Source organism: Idiotropiscis lumnitzeri, chromosome 12 (assembly GCF_059441095.1).
Source record: "Idiotropiscis lumnitzeri isolate Australia: NSW breed Sydney's pygmy pipehorse chromosome 12, RoL_Ilum_1.0, whole genome shotgun sequence".
Classification (NCBI taxonomy): Eukaryota; Metazoa; Chordata; class Actinopteri; order Syngnathiformes; family Syngnathidae; genus Idiotropiscis; species Idiotropiscis lumnitzeri.
Window position 1 is genome coordinate 14,448,208 of NC_142402.1, and position 18,219 is coordinate 14,466,426.

Sequence of the window (18,219 nt, forward strand, 5' to 3'; positions counted from 1 at the left end):
TTTATTATATAAAGCGAATATACTACCGAATAGGAAATCATTAATACAATTATTTCTATTATCTTTAATTCCAATGCATTTTTTTTTAATTCCAAAGAAATTGTAGATGAAGCAACGTCCTAAAATGGGGATTACTCTGTAGTTTCAGTCCCAATTATTACTTAGTGTCGATTTCGAACTGTTCACGCTGGGTGTTTTTTTTTTCCCCGGCGTCAGTTTAAAGAAAAGAATTTGATGGCTTCACATCAGGCGACAGAGGCACTTTAAGCCTCAACCACACCCACACTGTTTTTATCATCAGCCTATCAGCACAAATAACTAATGACACTTTCCTGGCAGAGCTGACAGTGGCCGCCCGCTTCTTCGAATATCTGCCCCAATGTCAGTGATTTCATCCAACCGGTACCACAATTGCAGACTTCCACTAGCTTGCAGACTGCATTTGATCCCTGGAGTCTGTTTCGTCCCGCAACCGTCTGGCCGGCTATAGGCCACGGCAAAAAGTGTCCCTTGCAAGGATATCATGTCTCGTCCTTGCCAGAGCTGAAATGAAACGGCTTTCGTCCCCAAAGCAAAACCCTCAAGCAATGTGTCTCCTGTTTAAGAACGTTCTCAATGCGACACAAATCGATTAATGGATGTCATTTATGTAGTAGACTGAGACACATAATGACACATAATTCCTGTCAATTACTACATTACACTAGATGTTGAGGGTATCTGTGCTTTGAGTTTTTTTCTTTTTCTTTTGACTTTTTGCTTTCACTCCCTAGATCGCCAACTAGATAAAACGAGTCGTCTAAATCAATCCATAGTTTCCGCTTTTGTTTGTGCTGAATTGAATAAAAATCACACCGTGTTCAACTGTCAATCGAATGCCACTATGCCTAGAGAATCTTTCTCATGCCCTGGCCACCAGCTAGCTTGTAAGCTAACTGGTTTCTGGACAGCCTTGTTAGCTCGCAATCTATCCTGATGGCTCCTTTCCCACACACTTAAAGGGAAAGTCAACAATTTTCTTTGCAAGAATATATTCTTTGCAGTCCCACTCGTCTAAACACTGCATTTTGGTTTATATTGTGTCTGTGGAATTGGAGTTAAATAGTAAAAGCCACTTGTTTTTCTCCATCTCAGGTAGCAGCCATTTTACCACCTGTTGACTGAAAAGGACATCAGAGTTGGCGGGGGCTCAGCTAACGACCAATCATGGCTCAGCATCAGAGAGCAGGTAAGAATTTTTTTCGGGTTGACTTCCCCTTTAAGGAAAAGTCAACTGTTTATTGAACAGTGCAATTATGCAAAGGGAGCAAGTAATGATAAGCGCTGATGGGAACAAAGGTGCTCAAATTCTTATGTAGTGGGGGAGTGCTTCACTAGAGCCCATTTTGACCATGCCCGAAACAATTCGGATTACGTGAATGGCGAAAAACGGTTTAATCTCCACTATTTTTTCCTCAACCATGTATATCATTGCAGTAGAAACAAATCCAGGGTATTACTTTACAGGGTCTTTAAGTCCATAGCGTGAGTACTTTTGCCACTTCTGGTGTGCATATGGCAAGAATACTGTCAGCGAGTGTAAGTGAGAGTTGGGGTGATGTGAGGTCACAGCTGCTCAGCTGTCTGTCTGGTCTATTTTAAATGGCAGTACACATCAGCGCTTCTGTCTCACCGGCTCAGCCAAGTCCACACCTCATCTTCTCGACACGCTTCTAATCCACGCTCAACATTGTGCAGTCGCGCACGTCGTAAACATTTTCCAACAAAAGTCTACTCGGCGCAAACTGGCGACAGACTGACACTAATAGGCTGTCTGTCCTTTTCATGCATTGTGGTCTCGGGGGAATTCAGTAGCTTTTTACAAGCTGTGTATGCATACTGAGGCTGAAGGATTAAAAAGGGAGCCGGGAATGTTTAGTGCTAATGCTATTTAAACGTACTGTACTTAATGAAGAAATGCGCTGTTCAAAAACGAATGACGGCAAATGGGAAGTTGTTAATTGGTGGAGAAATGTGGAAGTGGTTGAACATGAAATGCGTCCCTCAACCTAGACGGTCACGGGAGAGAGAAAAGCAGAAGTACGAGTCATTGCAGAATTGGAGATTTTAGGCAGCGACCCCGAAAACGTACATTTCAAATATTTTGCTCAATAAATTATTTTCACTGACTTCAGTGTTGCTTTTATATCAATTCAAATTACCGGGGAATAATGGAATTAAATACTTAAATTTGAATCAAGGGTAATTTTGCAGTTTTTCCTCAAAAGTACCTGCGCGTGGAGTTAGCTGCTATGCTAACTAGTCAAGACTTAGCAGTGATAAACTAAATACAAAATAATACACAGTAAGTATTGAAAATCAAATAAAAAAATAAAATCTTTACAAATGCATTTTTATGATGGCTGAGCGGTTTATGGCTGTAAACAATGGAAACATGAAAAATGGCCCATTTTCAGAGTAATTAGCTTGATAATGTCAGGCAGGTGACTTTTTTTTCTCTTATAGTGTCAGTTGGTCATCAAGAATGGATATTTGATGTTTTAAATGTATGTTTAAAATCGCTTTTAATGAAAACCTAGAGAAGGCATCACAGAAGCAGCAGTAAAACAGGCCAAAATGCAGAATGATCATGTACAGTGTTTTTAAGATCGCAAAAAAGAAAAAAAAATTAAATCTAGTAATGCCAGATTTTATTCCTTCATTTTCAGTGCATTTTGTATATTTTAATACATTTGTCCATTTCAAGTTTTTCTTTTGCTTTAATGAAAGGGGACTAATACTATTGTCAACACGGTTAGGAAATCCATAACGTGTCTTAATTTTCTTGCAAACTCCACTCCCTGTTTTTCTAAATAAAGCTGCCATCACTTTAATATTACACACAAAGAAAATTTGACAGAATTTCTGCATAAAAGAACCAGAGGAGCCTTAGCTACACAGAGTGAAAAAAAAAAGTTTGCTAATTGCTTCATTCCTCCTCCTCATCGGCCTGACTAATCAATTCCCATCACGAGAAATAATATATGTGTGTGTCTGTGTAGATGATGCCAGTCACACCAGGCTGGTCATCATGTCATATTCAATTCCCCGTCAGACTCGCTCTATTTGTCAAGTCGCAGCCGTGCTACTTGCTCGTGTCCTGGAGATGGATGAGCGCGGCTGTGACTGTCCCGCGGATCCCTTGGGTGTCATTCCACCTTCCCAAATCTCTCCCGCTCTCTCTTTCGTCTTCTATCATTATCATTATCAGCTCAGAATACAGTCGTCGTATTCCCTTTCTGCCACTGCCGTCTAGCTTTTCTCCTCCCTCGGTCTAAATTCTAAATTAGTGCCATCAGAGTGAATGTTCTGTTTGGTGCGTGACTTGTATATATTATTTAGAGAGGATATATAATAGAAAAGTGACTTTGTAATTGGTTCTACGCAAATTGTTTGTGTGTGATTAAGTGGTTTTGTGATAATGATGCCGCTTCTATGAGTGAGAAGACAATTGGATGAATTTGAAGTGCGGACGCAAATTCAGTCGCGGTGCCTTGAAATACGAGTATTTGAAGATACGAAGCGTGTCTTGACTGATTTTTCGTATTGATATACGTGGAAAATTTAAGATACAAATGCGCTTCAGACCTCCGCGGCTTGCTTCCGGCAGCACATTTACAACATCAAATGTTATTAACCTGTGTTTTCGTACACTCTAATAATAGGTGGAATTTCTTGTAAAAAAGACTAAAAAACTAATTTGATTTATTTTGGGGTCTGGAATGCATTAATTGCATTTCCATTCATTTCAATGGATGAAGATGATTTGAGATACAAGTGTCTTAACTCGTGTCTCAAGGCATTACTGTTTCTGACTCTGGGCTTGAGCACAAATTGGAAAACTATTAGCTCCGCCCCTAGTTGTAATAGGCATGGTATAAGCAGCGATGGGAATTTGACCCTATTTTACTGGTACGTCCTCCATCATAAAAATAATCATCCTCCGGCCCCGTCCGTCCTCGTCTTTTTTAAGCGCTTCTGTCCTTAGTTTTCACCATTACGTCGAAAAAAAAATAAAATAGGCCGTACATGACGCTGAGGAAGAATGAGAGGCTAATGCAAGAGATTTACTGCTTCAAGTCTTCGAGGCACACAGCACAGCCAGCTATCTTCGCCGGCTGGGAGTATCTTGTGGGTGGATTGAATTGTTTACAACTGTTTAAATGTCAACGAAGATAGCATGTAGCTGCCAACACAACCATCGTCAGTCCCCAGACTTACGGGATGAGTAAACCTTTTTGAATGAAGTCACTTCCTCCCTTATAAAAGCACGATGGTCACGCATGAGACAAGCGGCTTGTTGGGATATTTCACATTCAGTCCGAAGTAGAATATTTTGGCAGATTGCATGCACGCGACAGGCTGGACGGTTTCTGTCAGTCGTCAGTGGTTTGGGCATCTGTGGGTATTCGACCCGGCTTGGTACCACTTCCGTCCTTTTTCCAAAAAATGTATTGTCCTCCGTGCCCAAAATTCGGGACGAAAGGACAGACAATTCCGTGACTGGGACCGAATGCCCACCTCTGGATAAAAGCTGTACCCGGGGGCGTGTGAGTAATGAATCGGTTGCATAAAACAGGACAGGACAGCCCCCTCAAAAAAAATCACATTTTAAGGCAATTGTTAAAAAGAAAAAAAAGGTTGAGGTGTAAAAAAAAAAAAATAACTGTGCTGTAATTCCCTTGGAGAAATACCCAGGAACTATTTTAATTTGTGGGTAAATGAAGGCTCTAAACAAATGGGAATTGTTTTCTTTTTTTCTTCCCACAAATTCCTTCGCTTTACAATATTTCCTCAAATACGCAACTTGTCAACCTGTCACTCGGCTGCTCAGACAATTTAGTTGATGTGCTCGCTTTATCGCGTCACAACGGTTTTGCAGTAGAACAGGAGAGTTTGATGCACTCCCTTCACTGTTCCTTGTATTGGGCAGGCTCGCTCTTGAAAATACAGTCTTGTGGAACAAGGCTTGAAGAAACAATAACAGCATAACAAGAGCAACTTTATCTAGGAATTGGATTTCATGGCTATGATGACTCGCAATAAGTCGAACAGAGCTAGTTATTTGTTATTAATAATGACATAAATACAAAGAGAAAAAGCAAAAAATGACTCTCTTACCCTTCGTTCTATGCCCCTTATTAAAAATAAAAAAAAAATAAAAAACTTTGTCAGCTAGCAATAAGGTTACGCCTCATTTTGGTTGGAAGGTGAGACGCGCCAGAACAGATGAAAAGATGTTATCGTAAATAGGATCCACAGAGTGAGATAATGTGGACTTGAAAGTCATTTCAGAACTTTATGGCCAAAAAAAAACCATCAGCGGATTCATCTGTCACATCTCAGCGCCTTCTGATGTTATTGGCAAAACTTTATTGAATTGCATTGGCATTTACTGTTCACAAAAGATTTTCAAAATGAAAACGGCATGAAATGACAACAAGAAAAAATTGTTCTCACGACAGTGTGTTTATTTGTGTCTGGCTCCTGCTTGAGCTTCCTAATTGGCCCAGTAAATGTTGAACGGGTTTCACATTTACGATTGTCGGCTAACCGTTTCCGAGCATGTAGAAGAAACCAAAATCACTCTTAATTAACAATTGAACCGTCTCATTCAGAACGGTGTGTGATTTCCTTTCATGGGGAAGGGCAGAGGAATGCTGAAGGAATTTGTGTTATTCCAAAATGGAAGTGGGATTTAATAATGACGGACTCTTGGCGGGGGGCTGAGAACCGCGCCAGGAAGTGACCTCTCATGCTTTTCAAGGTTGCTTTTGTCAATCTGGAACCTGAAAGAGCAACTCGATGGGAGTTGAGGTGAGAAGAACATTCACTTGCTCACTGGATATATTTAACATTTCTGACCGTTTCATTGATTTGATCAATTCGCGTTGAAATTGCACAAATGCACATTCATGTCATGTTATCTTAAAAAAAAAAAAAAAAAAAAAAAAAAATAGACAGCCATCGCGTGAACGTGGAGAATCACGCTGACGGGGCCACTTGTGAGCGCCTCATTGTCAGCTATGAGATAGATGAGTGAGGTGGGAGATTAAAAAAAAAACAAAAACAATAAGACAAGATAAAGGTAAAAAGGATCTTCGCCCTGGCATGACTGCTTTAGAGTGCCTCGTTGTTGTCATGTTCGAAGTTGTTATCTGTCCCAAACGTGTTGTTATTTCCATTCATAAGCAAGAGGTGAGATGAATTATCATCCATTTTTTGGGTCATATTAGTTGGTCGCAGTCCCGGTGTTTGGTTGACATTTTACTGGCCGTGATTTCTGCGCATTCAGCGAGCACACGGTTAGCGTTTGAGAGCAGAGACAACGGATTGATTTTTCAGGATGCTCAAGAATTACTTAATATATTTCGCCATGTTTTCAGACTTTCAAATTTGTCAACGTTATGAACAACACTCATCTCTGTTGTGTGTCAAATTTAAAAAGACATAATGGTAGGATAGTGGAGAGACTTGAAACAATTAATTACTCTTAACTGATGACATTTTAATTAAAGACAAACATTTGACCCGATAAGAACATTTTACAATTCAAAGCCACAAGCTCATTAACCTGCTGTTTGATTAGAAGCACCTGTGGTAATGCCAGGGTATTTACTTTCTGGACAAGCTGAAACTCAAGTGATTCTATACTTACTTTGCTCCCTACTTTAGTCTCCTCCTAAAATTGGTTGAGGAGAGTCTCGTTCTCCTCCTATTTTTTTTTTTTTTTTTTTGTATGGGCTCTGACCGATGCATTCAATTGGGTGTGGTTTTCTAGCAGTTCTATTTTGAAGCGCTGCAAACTGTGCAGTGGAAAAAGCACGTCTCTCTTTTTGCATACTTGTCCCTAAATGGGTCTCCCCACTCCATCGTAAAGTAATTGAAAACAGGAATCGTGCTCTGACGAGTTCGACACAAAATCAACATTTCTCATTTGTGTCGCCCTGAGAATTCAAGCATTATCTCTCCACTTTTTATTTGTTCTCGCTTCGAATGTTGTATCCCTCCGCGCTCAGCTTATTTATATGCGCTTTGTCTCTTCTTATCATGCGTCTTAAACTTGACCCCCCTCCGGCAGGCTCAATATTTCTCATTTTTATAATCTGTCAGTCAATCCCCTGAACGTGTCATCTGAAACTCTTTTGTTTGTTGTCGGGTGCAGAGGCCGGCCTGGAGATATTGCACTTGCACATGTGGAGGCTGAACGTTTTGGCAAAGATCAGCTGTTGCAGCTTGGATCCAAGTCAACTGGAGTCAGTGTAGGGGTTACACCCGGGACTGGTTGCCAGCCAATCGCAATCACACCTAAAGGGGAAAAAAAAAATTTCAGGGCCGATACCGATTATTAGTAGTCATGGAGGCCGATAACCAATATTTGAAGCCGATATTCATTTTTTGAAGAAAGATGTCAAATGGAGTCAAAATTGTTTAAACTAAAAACTCCAAAACTTGGAACCAATCCAATGATGCTGTGGGCGGGCCAATCTGCTTCTGCAGGCAGGGCCACCAGCACAGCTGAGAAAGCGAGAAAGAGAAATGTGCTGCAGCGGGCCAAAATACACCAGCGTTTAATTTATCGGCCTTGACAGTTAAAAAAAGGCAGATGCCAATAATCAGTAAAATGTCAAATATCGTCTATCACTAATATATACTCAGCCATACATTGAGGCGGGAAGGCAAAAAGTAAGAGGAGGGAGTAAGAGGTTGAATATAAAAAGCCATTGAAGTGGAAGGTTCTTTGAAGGAGAGGACGCAGAAATACTTACTCAAACCACACATGCTCTGATATTTATATTAGAAATATCCATTTAGCAGGTTCTGTATAAAGCTGCTCCTTCAGTTCTTGTCGGCATTAAATGTGATTTTTGGCTTTTAGCTTCCCTGCATGAGGCAGAAAGATCCAAGCGCTTCAAACAAATGAAATCTTGGTTTCATTTTGTCTTTGAAAAGCCAGGATTTGACTTACTTGCATTAGGATTCAGCTTTTGCTGCTCGGCCAGTCTGGGTTTTTCACTTTTATGTGATTTTTCCTCATTATTACGGAGATATTCTCTCTTTCTGATGTAATCGGGCAGTCCTTCAATGCTGATAGCCTCTTAAAATATCCACATACCTTTTTGTTGCCTGTTTCCTATCTTGGTTGCCACCTGATTCTTCTTTGACAATCGCACCATGTTTATGTGGTTCAATACATTTTAAAGTACAGTACTGTATGATTGTATGTGTACCGTTTTATCCGCACCCCATAAATCATGTAAACTAGTTTTGGATGACATTTTTTAGTTGGGTTATTTTGGCTCAAAAAACTTTGGGAAAAGCACTCTTTATGTTCACATGCGATTTCTGAATGAATATATATATTTTTTTATACCTTTGATTGTCTTTGTTTTCAACCTGGCTCAGCCACCTTGACTCTTGTTTGGTCTAGGTAATCATTCTAAGTGTTCTCTTTGTGTCCTTCTCACAGTTTATTTGTTTCGTCAATATGTTTCGCTTTTGTTCCGTGTCCCAACTCCAGAAATGTCACGCTGCGTGGCGATCAGGACGTCTTGTCGCGTCAACAACCTTGATGTGAACATTGTGAGCCATGTCTGGAAGGCTGACCTCCTTTCTTCCGCAAGGTGACTGAGGTGTTATTACCATACTTTGAAATGTTGGTCATGTTGTGAAATATATCATTGTAATTGACACTCTCGCCAAAGTTCACAACATGACTCGATGCATCACAACAGAGACAATGTGTAAAGTTATTTTTCATTGCCGCCATTGGGCCCCCACACGCCATCGTTTTTTTATCGCTCTCGCTGGTCTCCACGGCTTCCCCTGGCTTCCTGGTCCTCATTAGAAAGCCTTTCATAGTCAGGTCCAATAAAACTTCAATGAGTAGGAAAGCATGGCTGCTGTGCTGCTGAGTGTTAATTATACAGATCTTCGTAGCAGACAGTGGAGGACCAATCAGTTTCTCCACCCCTGAACCATGACCACATGTGTGACGCTCAACACGATTTTACACAAGCACTCAGAGAAATACACACAAATATCCAAATAATACAAATATCTGGATATAGTTGATATTAAGCCGTTGGGTGTGTGTTTTGTAAATTTTCATCAAACCTGGGCAGTTTGCAAAACTGTGTTTTTAAAGAAAGGCCTGTTCTTGCACACTCCTACTAAGATAGGCAATGAAAAAAAGTGAGCATTTCCACATTTCATATTGCGCTTCTTGCACTATATGACTTGGAGTAGGAAATCATAAAAAAGCCAAAAAAGAATATTTAAAGACACATTTTCCAGACTGCATTCAAGTGTTGTACAAGGGAGGTCAACCCACGCCCCAATAATATTTGCAATAATATGTTCATATGTGCCTTCACTAGTCTAAAATGGCATTCTGATTAAGTTTTTTTTTTTTTTTTTTTGTGCAATATGAGTCAAGCAGCAAAATCCACCCGTTTTTAGCCATCTCAGGTGGAGGCCACCTTGTCACTTCTGAGGACTGAAAATGACGTCATAGTTTTGCAGGGCTCAGATCACGACCAATCACGGCTCACCTCTTTTCTGAAGCTTGGCCATGATTGGTCGGTTGCTTAGCCCTGAGCGACTGTGATGTCACTTTTAGTTGGCAGCAGTCCGCAAATGGAATCGGAATGCCATATTTCGACTAGTGGGACTGCATAGAACCTATTATTATTGAGATTTTTTTAGAAATTTATGTTTTATTTCTATAATTTATTTATTTATTTTCTATCATTTATTTCCTGTACAAGACAGTTTTAAGTAACAATAAATTTCATTATTATTAATTATTTTACTTTCCATTTGTGTTGCAAAATTTGTAGCTAATGTTTGGTCGTTTTTGTGGCAAAATGTGGTTTATTGGACAAAACAATACTATTTACTTTATATGGGAAAATATATTTTCTGAAAATATACTTTTCTTTCCCAAAATATCTTAATATGACATTCCTCCAAAGATATTTCCTTGCGTGGCACTTCTTGCGGCAAAATCTTGAGATTTGTCTGATTGTTATTTTGTGGCACCGCATGGCTGTTTAGTGGCATGATGATGAGCTTTATTTGTCATCTCACCTGTCGTTCCCTCCTCCACCTTCTCACTTGAGTATTTGTGTGACCGCTTGATGCTTATTTCCGGCAACAAGCGAGCATCTCCATGTGTCAGAGCCATAATGCGTGGTGGCGTCTCCGTCCACAAACAATCCATAAAAAGCATCTCCCACGCGAGTGGCATCATCAGACAGTCTGCTTCCATTTCACACACACGCACTCGACCTGACTAAAGAGATTCTCTTTTTTTTTTTTTTCCTCCCTCCACATTCCATGAAAGTGCTCTTGATGATCGAGCATGTGAATAAAAAGGAAATGTCATAGTGAGAGTTAAAAGGCATTTGAAGTCATTTTTTGGGGGGTTTGAATTCACTGCACTATATTTTCGAGAAACTTGCACTAAAATCCTTTTCATTATCTTTCACATTATTCGTTACGACTACTAAATTATTTGATTGGCAGAGGGAAGGTGAGCAAGGAAAAAAAATACTCTAATAAAATTTGTTTATATGTGGATGAAGATGCTGATTTTGTTCGATTTGTCAACATGACTGATATAAAATATTACAAGCCATTGCAGGATGAAAAATAACTATTATTGATTTAATCACGTTTTCTAAATCCATCCAGTTTCTATGCAACTTCTCCTCATTACAGTTAAGAGTCAGTTGGAGCCCATCCCAATCCGAGCCGTCTTTGGGCGAAAGGTAGACAAACAACTTTTCACACTCACATTCACACCAGTGGGCAATTTAAAGTCTTCAGTGAACCTAACAACCGGTGGTGAGAGATGCTGTCAAGCTGAAGACGGAATCCTACTGGGCCTTTTTGGCATGTGAGACTCGGGAGACAGCTGATGGGTACCAGCAAGCCAAGCAGAATTCAAGCTTTGGTGGTCAACTGAGGATTAAACTCGGACGTGAAAGGAGGCCACGGAGAACCACTTACTGTTGATGGCTTCAGGGAAATTCTGGCCCACGCTCTGACATCTCAGGAGGGAGAAGTGTGCACTATTAACACTGCGTATCGTGGCTGACTCAATTTAGGATGTTTTGAGTTGATGGATGAACACCTCGGACTCCATTCTATTGACATGGCTTCCAATGAGGAAGGGGATTCGGCGGACTCTGCGGTGGGGTCTTTGGGGTTGGGGGTGCCAAAGTGGTTAAAAAGCTCAGGATTCGCAAACCTGTAGTGATGCCACTGAGGGTGTGTTCCAACGACATGGAGATCTCACTTGTCAGTCTCCCTGCTAAGTGATAGTTTTCAAGGTCCATCAGAATGTCAAATGTGGTATTCTGAAGGAGCTGGGTGGTTTTTGTCGTGTCCAGAATAGTGGACCTGCTCCAGTGTCAGAGTTTGGCCCGCATTGAAGTCGGTCAGTTCGATTATTTTCCAGTGACTCTGCCAAGGTAACCCCTTTGTCACGGATTGTGTTCATATGCTATATGAAGAGAATTTCTCGGTTCAGCCAAACTGTTGACGAGGTCAGGTTTGGTTGGCTCATTATTACTCTCGCTGCCTTTTGCAGATGTTGTGGCTCTGTTGGCTTTATCAAGCCGCGTTCTTCAACTCTCGCTGGAGGAATTACCAATTTGTCAAGCGGTTGGGATGAGAATCAGCACTTCTAAATCGGAGTTCTTACTCGGTCGACGATGGAATTCCCTGTATACGTCAGGGATGAGAACTTCCTGTCGTGGAGGAGTTCCAAGTATTTTGGGTTCTTGCTCACGAGTGAGCGAAGTGGCGGATCGGTGCGGCAACTGCTTTCCGACTCGGCATCGGTCTCTCGATTTGGTCAAGAGCTGTGGGTGATAAATGAAAAAAAAAACCAAGATCACCAATACAATCAGTGCAAATGATTTTCCTCCGTCTGGGGCCCGTCTCTCCAGATGAGATGATTGGGGCATCTATTTTTCAGAAGCCTTCATGACAAATCTCCCAACTGGCCTCGGAGCACTTCAGGATCCCCTCTGGAAGAGCTTGCCCAAGTGGCTGTTGAGAGGAAGTCTGGCTTTCCCGAATGAAGCTGCTGCACCTCTGACCCGACGCCGGATAAGCGGATGAAAATGGATGGATGGGTGAACCTAGCATGCAAAGTTTTGTCACGGGGAGGAAGCCGAGATATCCGGAGAAAACACACACAAGTGTATGGGGAAAAAAATGCAAACACCACACAGGAAGCCCAGAACCAAGATTCAAACTCGAAAGCTCAGACTTGGGAGTCAGATGTGCTAACCACGAGCCAAATATGCTGCCGTGCTTTATTTTAAAAATCTGCAATAGATTATCTTTATTTTCAAGAAATCGCAGACTGATGTTTTTAACTTTAGTTTGTTCATAGATACGCCCTGGCACCTAGAAATGTGATTAAAGTCCAAGTTTTCGGCCGGTAGACACTGACTGGAGCTTTTTGTACGATGAGAACACGATAACACAGGTGGTTGGCACACAGGAGAAGAACACAAGAAAAAACATATTAGCAAAGGTGAACCGTGTCAGGCAAAATCCACAGCGGGGAAACTGTAGAGGACCAGCAGGTGAGAGGTGAAAGGCACGCTGGGACTCGCCGGCCGTTAAATTGCGCCGCGAGGAGTGATGTGGCCGTGTGTACGTGTTCAGCAGAGTGAGAGAGAAGCTCAGCGCTGACCTGTTCTGTACCGGCGGTGGGAGGGCGCGGGATGGGGGATGATGGGACACGCCTACAGTTCACCTGGGACATCTGGCCGTTGTCAGGATGCGTCGTAAACATTCCGGCGCTATTAGAGCCACGCTCAGCCTCGGCCTGCTGTAAGATGACAGATGTTTCTTTGAATAGCAATGACATGTAATGCAATCCCAAAATATGCCTTATTCTATGAATATACATTGGAACACGATTTATTCTGGGACTGCAGTCATCTATATCGGTGTTTCTAAAAAAAAAAAAAAAAAGCTTTCTTCACCACCTAAAAAATACTTAGCTCTTCAATTATCATCATGAGAAACATTAAAAAGGATAGCAGTGTCAGGATCTGTTATGTTAAGTTTTGCTTCATGTTTTTCCTGGGTCCATTTTTTCTTGTCAACCCTCCAGCCACTCATGTCTTGTCCAGGTGTACCTCGTTGTCTCGTCAGCTTGCTTGTATTTAGTTCCCTGTTTTCTTCCTGTCCGCATTGGTTTTGGTTCTGTATGTTGGTGTCGATCACGTAACCAGAAAACAGACGCAATTCCTTCGTGTTTACTCAAAACAACCACATAGCTTAGCATGTCGCTAATGTTAACGCATAATGGTTAACACCAGGCTAATGTGGACGTGGTATTAACACTTCAAACATTTGAATACAAACTGAGCATCAATATATGTGTATATGATAACTGCAGTTAATGCTTATTCATTTGTGTCGCATATAACACGTAATTTAGTGTTGTATATTTAGATGCAACCAGTCTGTTAGCTTAATTTTAACACATAAAATGAAACATCATAGACATGCTAACAAAGAGAACATATAGAAGCCTTTTGGTGCTTGCTATGATGCATATTGGAGCATAAAAAGTGCAGTAACACATGTAGATAGACAACAGAAAAAATACTCCCAGACATATATTCTTTATTCTCTGTGGAAAAAACGAGTAATATTTCTGCATTTTACTGAGTCACAAGCAGTAGTTGTGAAACGCTGCACCTCTGCAATGCACGTTTTTATTATATATTTAGATTTTTTTTAACCCCCCCCCCTCTCCATTCAGTCACCCACTACGCCGCTGCTCGTCTTCCCACAGCGCGTCAGAGCATTTGAATCATCCCACAGAGAGAAAAGCGTTAACTGTGCGCACTTCCCAGTTGAGATCAGACCCCCCTAAACGCCTCCTTCCTTCCCTCCCTCCCTGATTCCTTCTTACCCTCCCGGCTTGTCCTAATTGCCGGTACAGACGTGTCGTGCATGAGGTTGCGCGAACGCAGGCGGCACATCGACAAGCTCCACGCTGGACTAGTTCTGACCTGACTGACTTATTTTTTTTTCCCGTTTCCTCGTTGTCACTCTCCTCTTCTCAACAGGACCTCTAAACAAAGTGTTGACTCGTTTTAGCGCACCGCGTGACACGCTTTTTCTTTTTTCTTTTTTTTTCTCTTTTTTTTTTTGACCGGACGTCTTCCGTCACTTCGGGAGTGGAGAGATTATTGAACGCACCGTGAGGCGACTGTCTTCCGTCTATTTATTTATTTTTATTTTTGGGTTTAATTGCCTCGGATTTTTTCCCCCTTCATTTTTTTGCACTTGACTGAGTTGACATTGTGCCGGGATGGATTCCTTCATCGTGGCAGCGCTGGTACTGTGCTCGCTCACGACCACAGCCTGCGGGGACAAAGGCGCCAGCAAAGCCAGGAGTTGTTCGGATATAAGGCACTTTTATAGCGGCAAAGGATTCCCCCTGGACGGCATTCCTCAATCCGAAATATCCGGTGAGTGTGAAGATCTCCGACCTTTGGCTCGGTCCCTGAATGCCCCACGCGAGGGCGATCCAAAAAGTCAAACAAAACAAAGACAAAAAAAAATACTAGTGTACTTGACTTTGTTAAACTCAATTTAAAAGGTACTTGTAATTATTATATCGATCCAGTCAATGCCTTGTGAAATATTTTTAATGCATATCACGAATGCAAATGAATTATACTAAATCATTTAAATAATTACCTTATCTATCGGTTTGTATGTCAAATGTCAATCAATCACAGTTTAACTAACACATGTTGCCTATACTGCTGGTCTTTATTATTTATTTAATTGCTGCAAACGTACTTCCATGCACTGCTGTGAGCTTGTAGGTCATGTTCAAACCACGCAGGGGGTTTATTTTCTATATTTATTTATTTATTGCTTGTGACACTGTGCCAAGGTAACAATTTTTAACTTAACTCCACACAGACACGTTAAGAATCTGTTCGCTTGCTTGATGGCTCATCAGAAAATGTGTTTGACACTTTGACACCATGCTTGAAAACAAGCCGTTTGTTTCATTGTGGACTTTGTGGTGCTACACACACACACACCGATACGGAGAAGTCTGGCGGCTGGGAATTGTTGCTTATTATAAATGAGCAGCCGGTCACTTGAGTGCGAGCTGTGAGAGCACCGTGTTACTCATCACTGTGTCATCCCTAGTCTAATGTCAGCGTCTCTGCGGCTTAGATGATTACATGTGTGCCTCTTCTGGAATTTGGTGGATGGCTTTCACATGCATCAAACACACACATATGCACATTGCACAGTTTGAGTTATGACAGGTACAGTGGGAAACATGCACTGACAGGAAAGACAGCAGGCTCTGATGGTGCATGTGTATGAGACTTTCCTATATAGAAAAGGTTGCTTTCTGGACAGCGAGGGCTTGATGTTCGGAATGTACTGTGAGGGATGGTGGAGTCCCCCAAGGTCCAATGTACGCTATAAGGGTCATTTATTTGAGTCTTTTTACAGGGCTCAAAAAATCCATACTGGAGCTATGTTCCCAAGCAGTAATTTGAAGGTATCACCAGCACTGACAAGCCGATGGATAATGTCTAATGAAACAGCAATACAACAGAATACATTATTTTTCAGACCCACTGTATACTTTTTGGGGGATTTGCAACCCATCATTCCCATAAGACGTTAAAATTCCTGTGAGGTGAACTCAAATATGTTTCTAAATAATTTGACATGTTTGAAGATAATTGCTGAAAATATGTGAATGTGTGGCTAAAATGGGGCCCCACTGCGTAAGTCCCCATTCCCCCTCTATATCACAAAAAAACCCATTATGGGCCATGACATGTTATTTTTAGTATAAACCGCGGGCCTCTGAAAATTGGTGGCTTGGCCACAAATTGGCCCCTGGGTGATAGTTTGGACACCACTGGTGTAGTGGTTCATGTTCCTGACTTCCATGTAAGTTCAGTTCCCACTCAGTGATGGTGTGAATGTGCGTGTGGATGGTTGGCGACTCATTGTTGCTTGTGTCTGCCTGGCGACCAGTTCAGGGTGGAGTTTGTCCGTCGCTCCGAGTCAACTCAGCGGCTACCCTGAACCGATTAGAAACTTATGCAGTGAAGTCGTAAATACTGCATCCCGGGCATGGATTGTTAGTGCATCATTGTTGATTTGGAGGCACAACGGCTCATTGTTGAAAATGTGACTTTTTGAGTCAGAGCATACCTTTGTGACCTTTGGAAACAAACACAGTGGAGGCCAGCCAGTAAGAACCAGAGTCCAGCCTCTCTTAACAAGAATGTCAACTATAAGAGTGTGAAGATTATGCCGGGCTTGTAATTAAACTTTTCATGTCACCATACATCAAAAGGTGCAAAGGACCAAGCAGTAACCCGAGACTTTGAATTTTATGGCTGGCCTGTAGTGAAATAATGAATGCCCGAGCTCTTCCTCACTGCCTTTCTTCCCTCAAATGTGTGTAATCCATAATGCATTAACGAAAAACCTCCTTTCTTTAAATCAATGATATGGAGCTCTACTCAAGTCCAGGTTAGATAGTGAAGTGGCGCAAGGAGAGGAAAGGAAGCTTTGACTATTTTCCTCCCCGTGTCTCCGTCTCCAGCCTGGAGGACATAAATAACCACTCTGGAGTGGCTCTAGTCTGGCATATTAAACACCTTGGTAAAAACATGAAAGCTCCACTTTATGCCTCCCAATTATGAGCCACCTTAATGTTGAGGTTGATCCCTGACATTTGGCTGAGGATGTTCCCCGCTGTGACACCGGGGCCTGATCAGACTCATGTTTTGCCCAAGCTGCACTCAAGGTCACCCAGCTAGTATGAAACCAATTCAGGACTGCCATCACGCACATATTTCTTTGTGGCACTGCAAATTAAAAAAAAAAAAAAAAAAATAAATCCAACCATTAATTGTAAAATGCTTGCTTTTAAAAGATACTTCATTCTACTGAGCTTTAGCCCATGATTTAAGACATGTATAGTCAGTCAAATGAACCTCATATATATATTAATATAATATAATATAATATAATAAATAATTGAATTCATAAAGGAAATCCTATGTAGGCTATCCGTTGAGTAACGCGTGATCAATTTCAATTACATCATTATGTTGGAGCAAGGTTTAATGATGCGCGGGAATAAATCCGTTATGCAGAAACAAAAGTCATTGTGACTTAAAATGAATGAACTGTTCAATTTCCCAGTAGAGTGCAATTAGTTGCGGACACGGCTTTCTTGTTATTGTTTTCCGAAAGAAAAGAAAAAGAAGGATGATTGATTTTTTCCCTCCTCCCGCCTTGTCCCGGTGGATAATTACCATCAGCAACAACTTATCTTTTCGTCAGTGATGAATGCTCCTCAATTCACATTTTCTTCTCTGTTGTGCACTTTAAATGAGATAAAATAGTTGCAATCTTGATTGCTTATTTAAAATAAACAAGGCGAGATGCCAGGGACGTGTGCAGACGGAGCTGGTAACGTTTTGCTCCAGCGCGGGCATCCCCGTGCTGCGTTTTTGTTTTTGTTGATTGCCAGTTGCCAGAGGCTGACAGTGTGCTGCTCTGTGCTCTGAAATGTCATCTGTAAGTGCTGTGCGAGATTGTTGCTCAGCACCCCTGCTAGGAGCCGCACACTGACTCCACTGTGGTAGCGAGAGAGAGACAGGCCGGTCGGCACGGTCGCCCGCAGCGACGGGCCTTGTTTTGAACTCGGCAGCCGCACCGATACAAGCGTCGAAATGTTTATTAAACGCATCTCGAGCGGAAATCTCTCTTATACTGTCAGCGTGATGATGAGACTACAAACTTGCGGATGACATTTGTCAATGTTATCACTGATTAAATTTCAGGAATAGCATTTGTGATGCGCCGTGCATCAAACATCCTTTCGGCCTTTATTGGAAAAGGACCATATTTGGGAACTGATGTCGGAGGTGCAAATGAATCTAGCTCCTCGACGGGAGGGAAAGAAAAATCCCATTCGACTGGTACATTGGCTTAAGAGGTTTTCAAATTAAGAGCCATCTCTCCGTCGGTTTTTATTTTTTGCTTTGATTTTGAGTCGAAATTTGGAGTTGCGAGCAAGCCGAAGCTCAGCTGTGGTTAAAAAAAAAAAAATAAAATAAAAAAAGAGCA

General features: G+C 41.6%; 1 protein-coding gene across 1 annotated transcript in view; it reads left to right on the top strand.

Moving 5' to 3' along the window:
- Positions 1–13,921: 13,921 nt before the first annotated feature.
- Positions 13,922–18,219, top strand: part of gpc1b (glypican 1b) — a 72,229-nt gene continuing 67,931 nt past the window's right edge. The window contains exon 1 of the mRNA XM_088311447.1: positions 13,922–14,555. Within this exon, the coding sequence (XP_088167573.1) occupies positions 14,396–14,555 (160 nt within the window). The 5' untranslated portion in view covers positions 13,922–14,395. The remainder of the gene's footprint in view (positions 14,556–18,219) is intronic.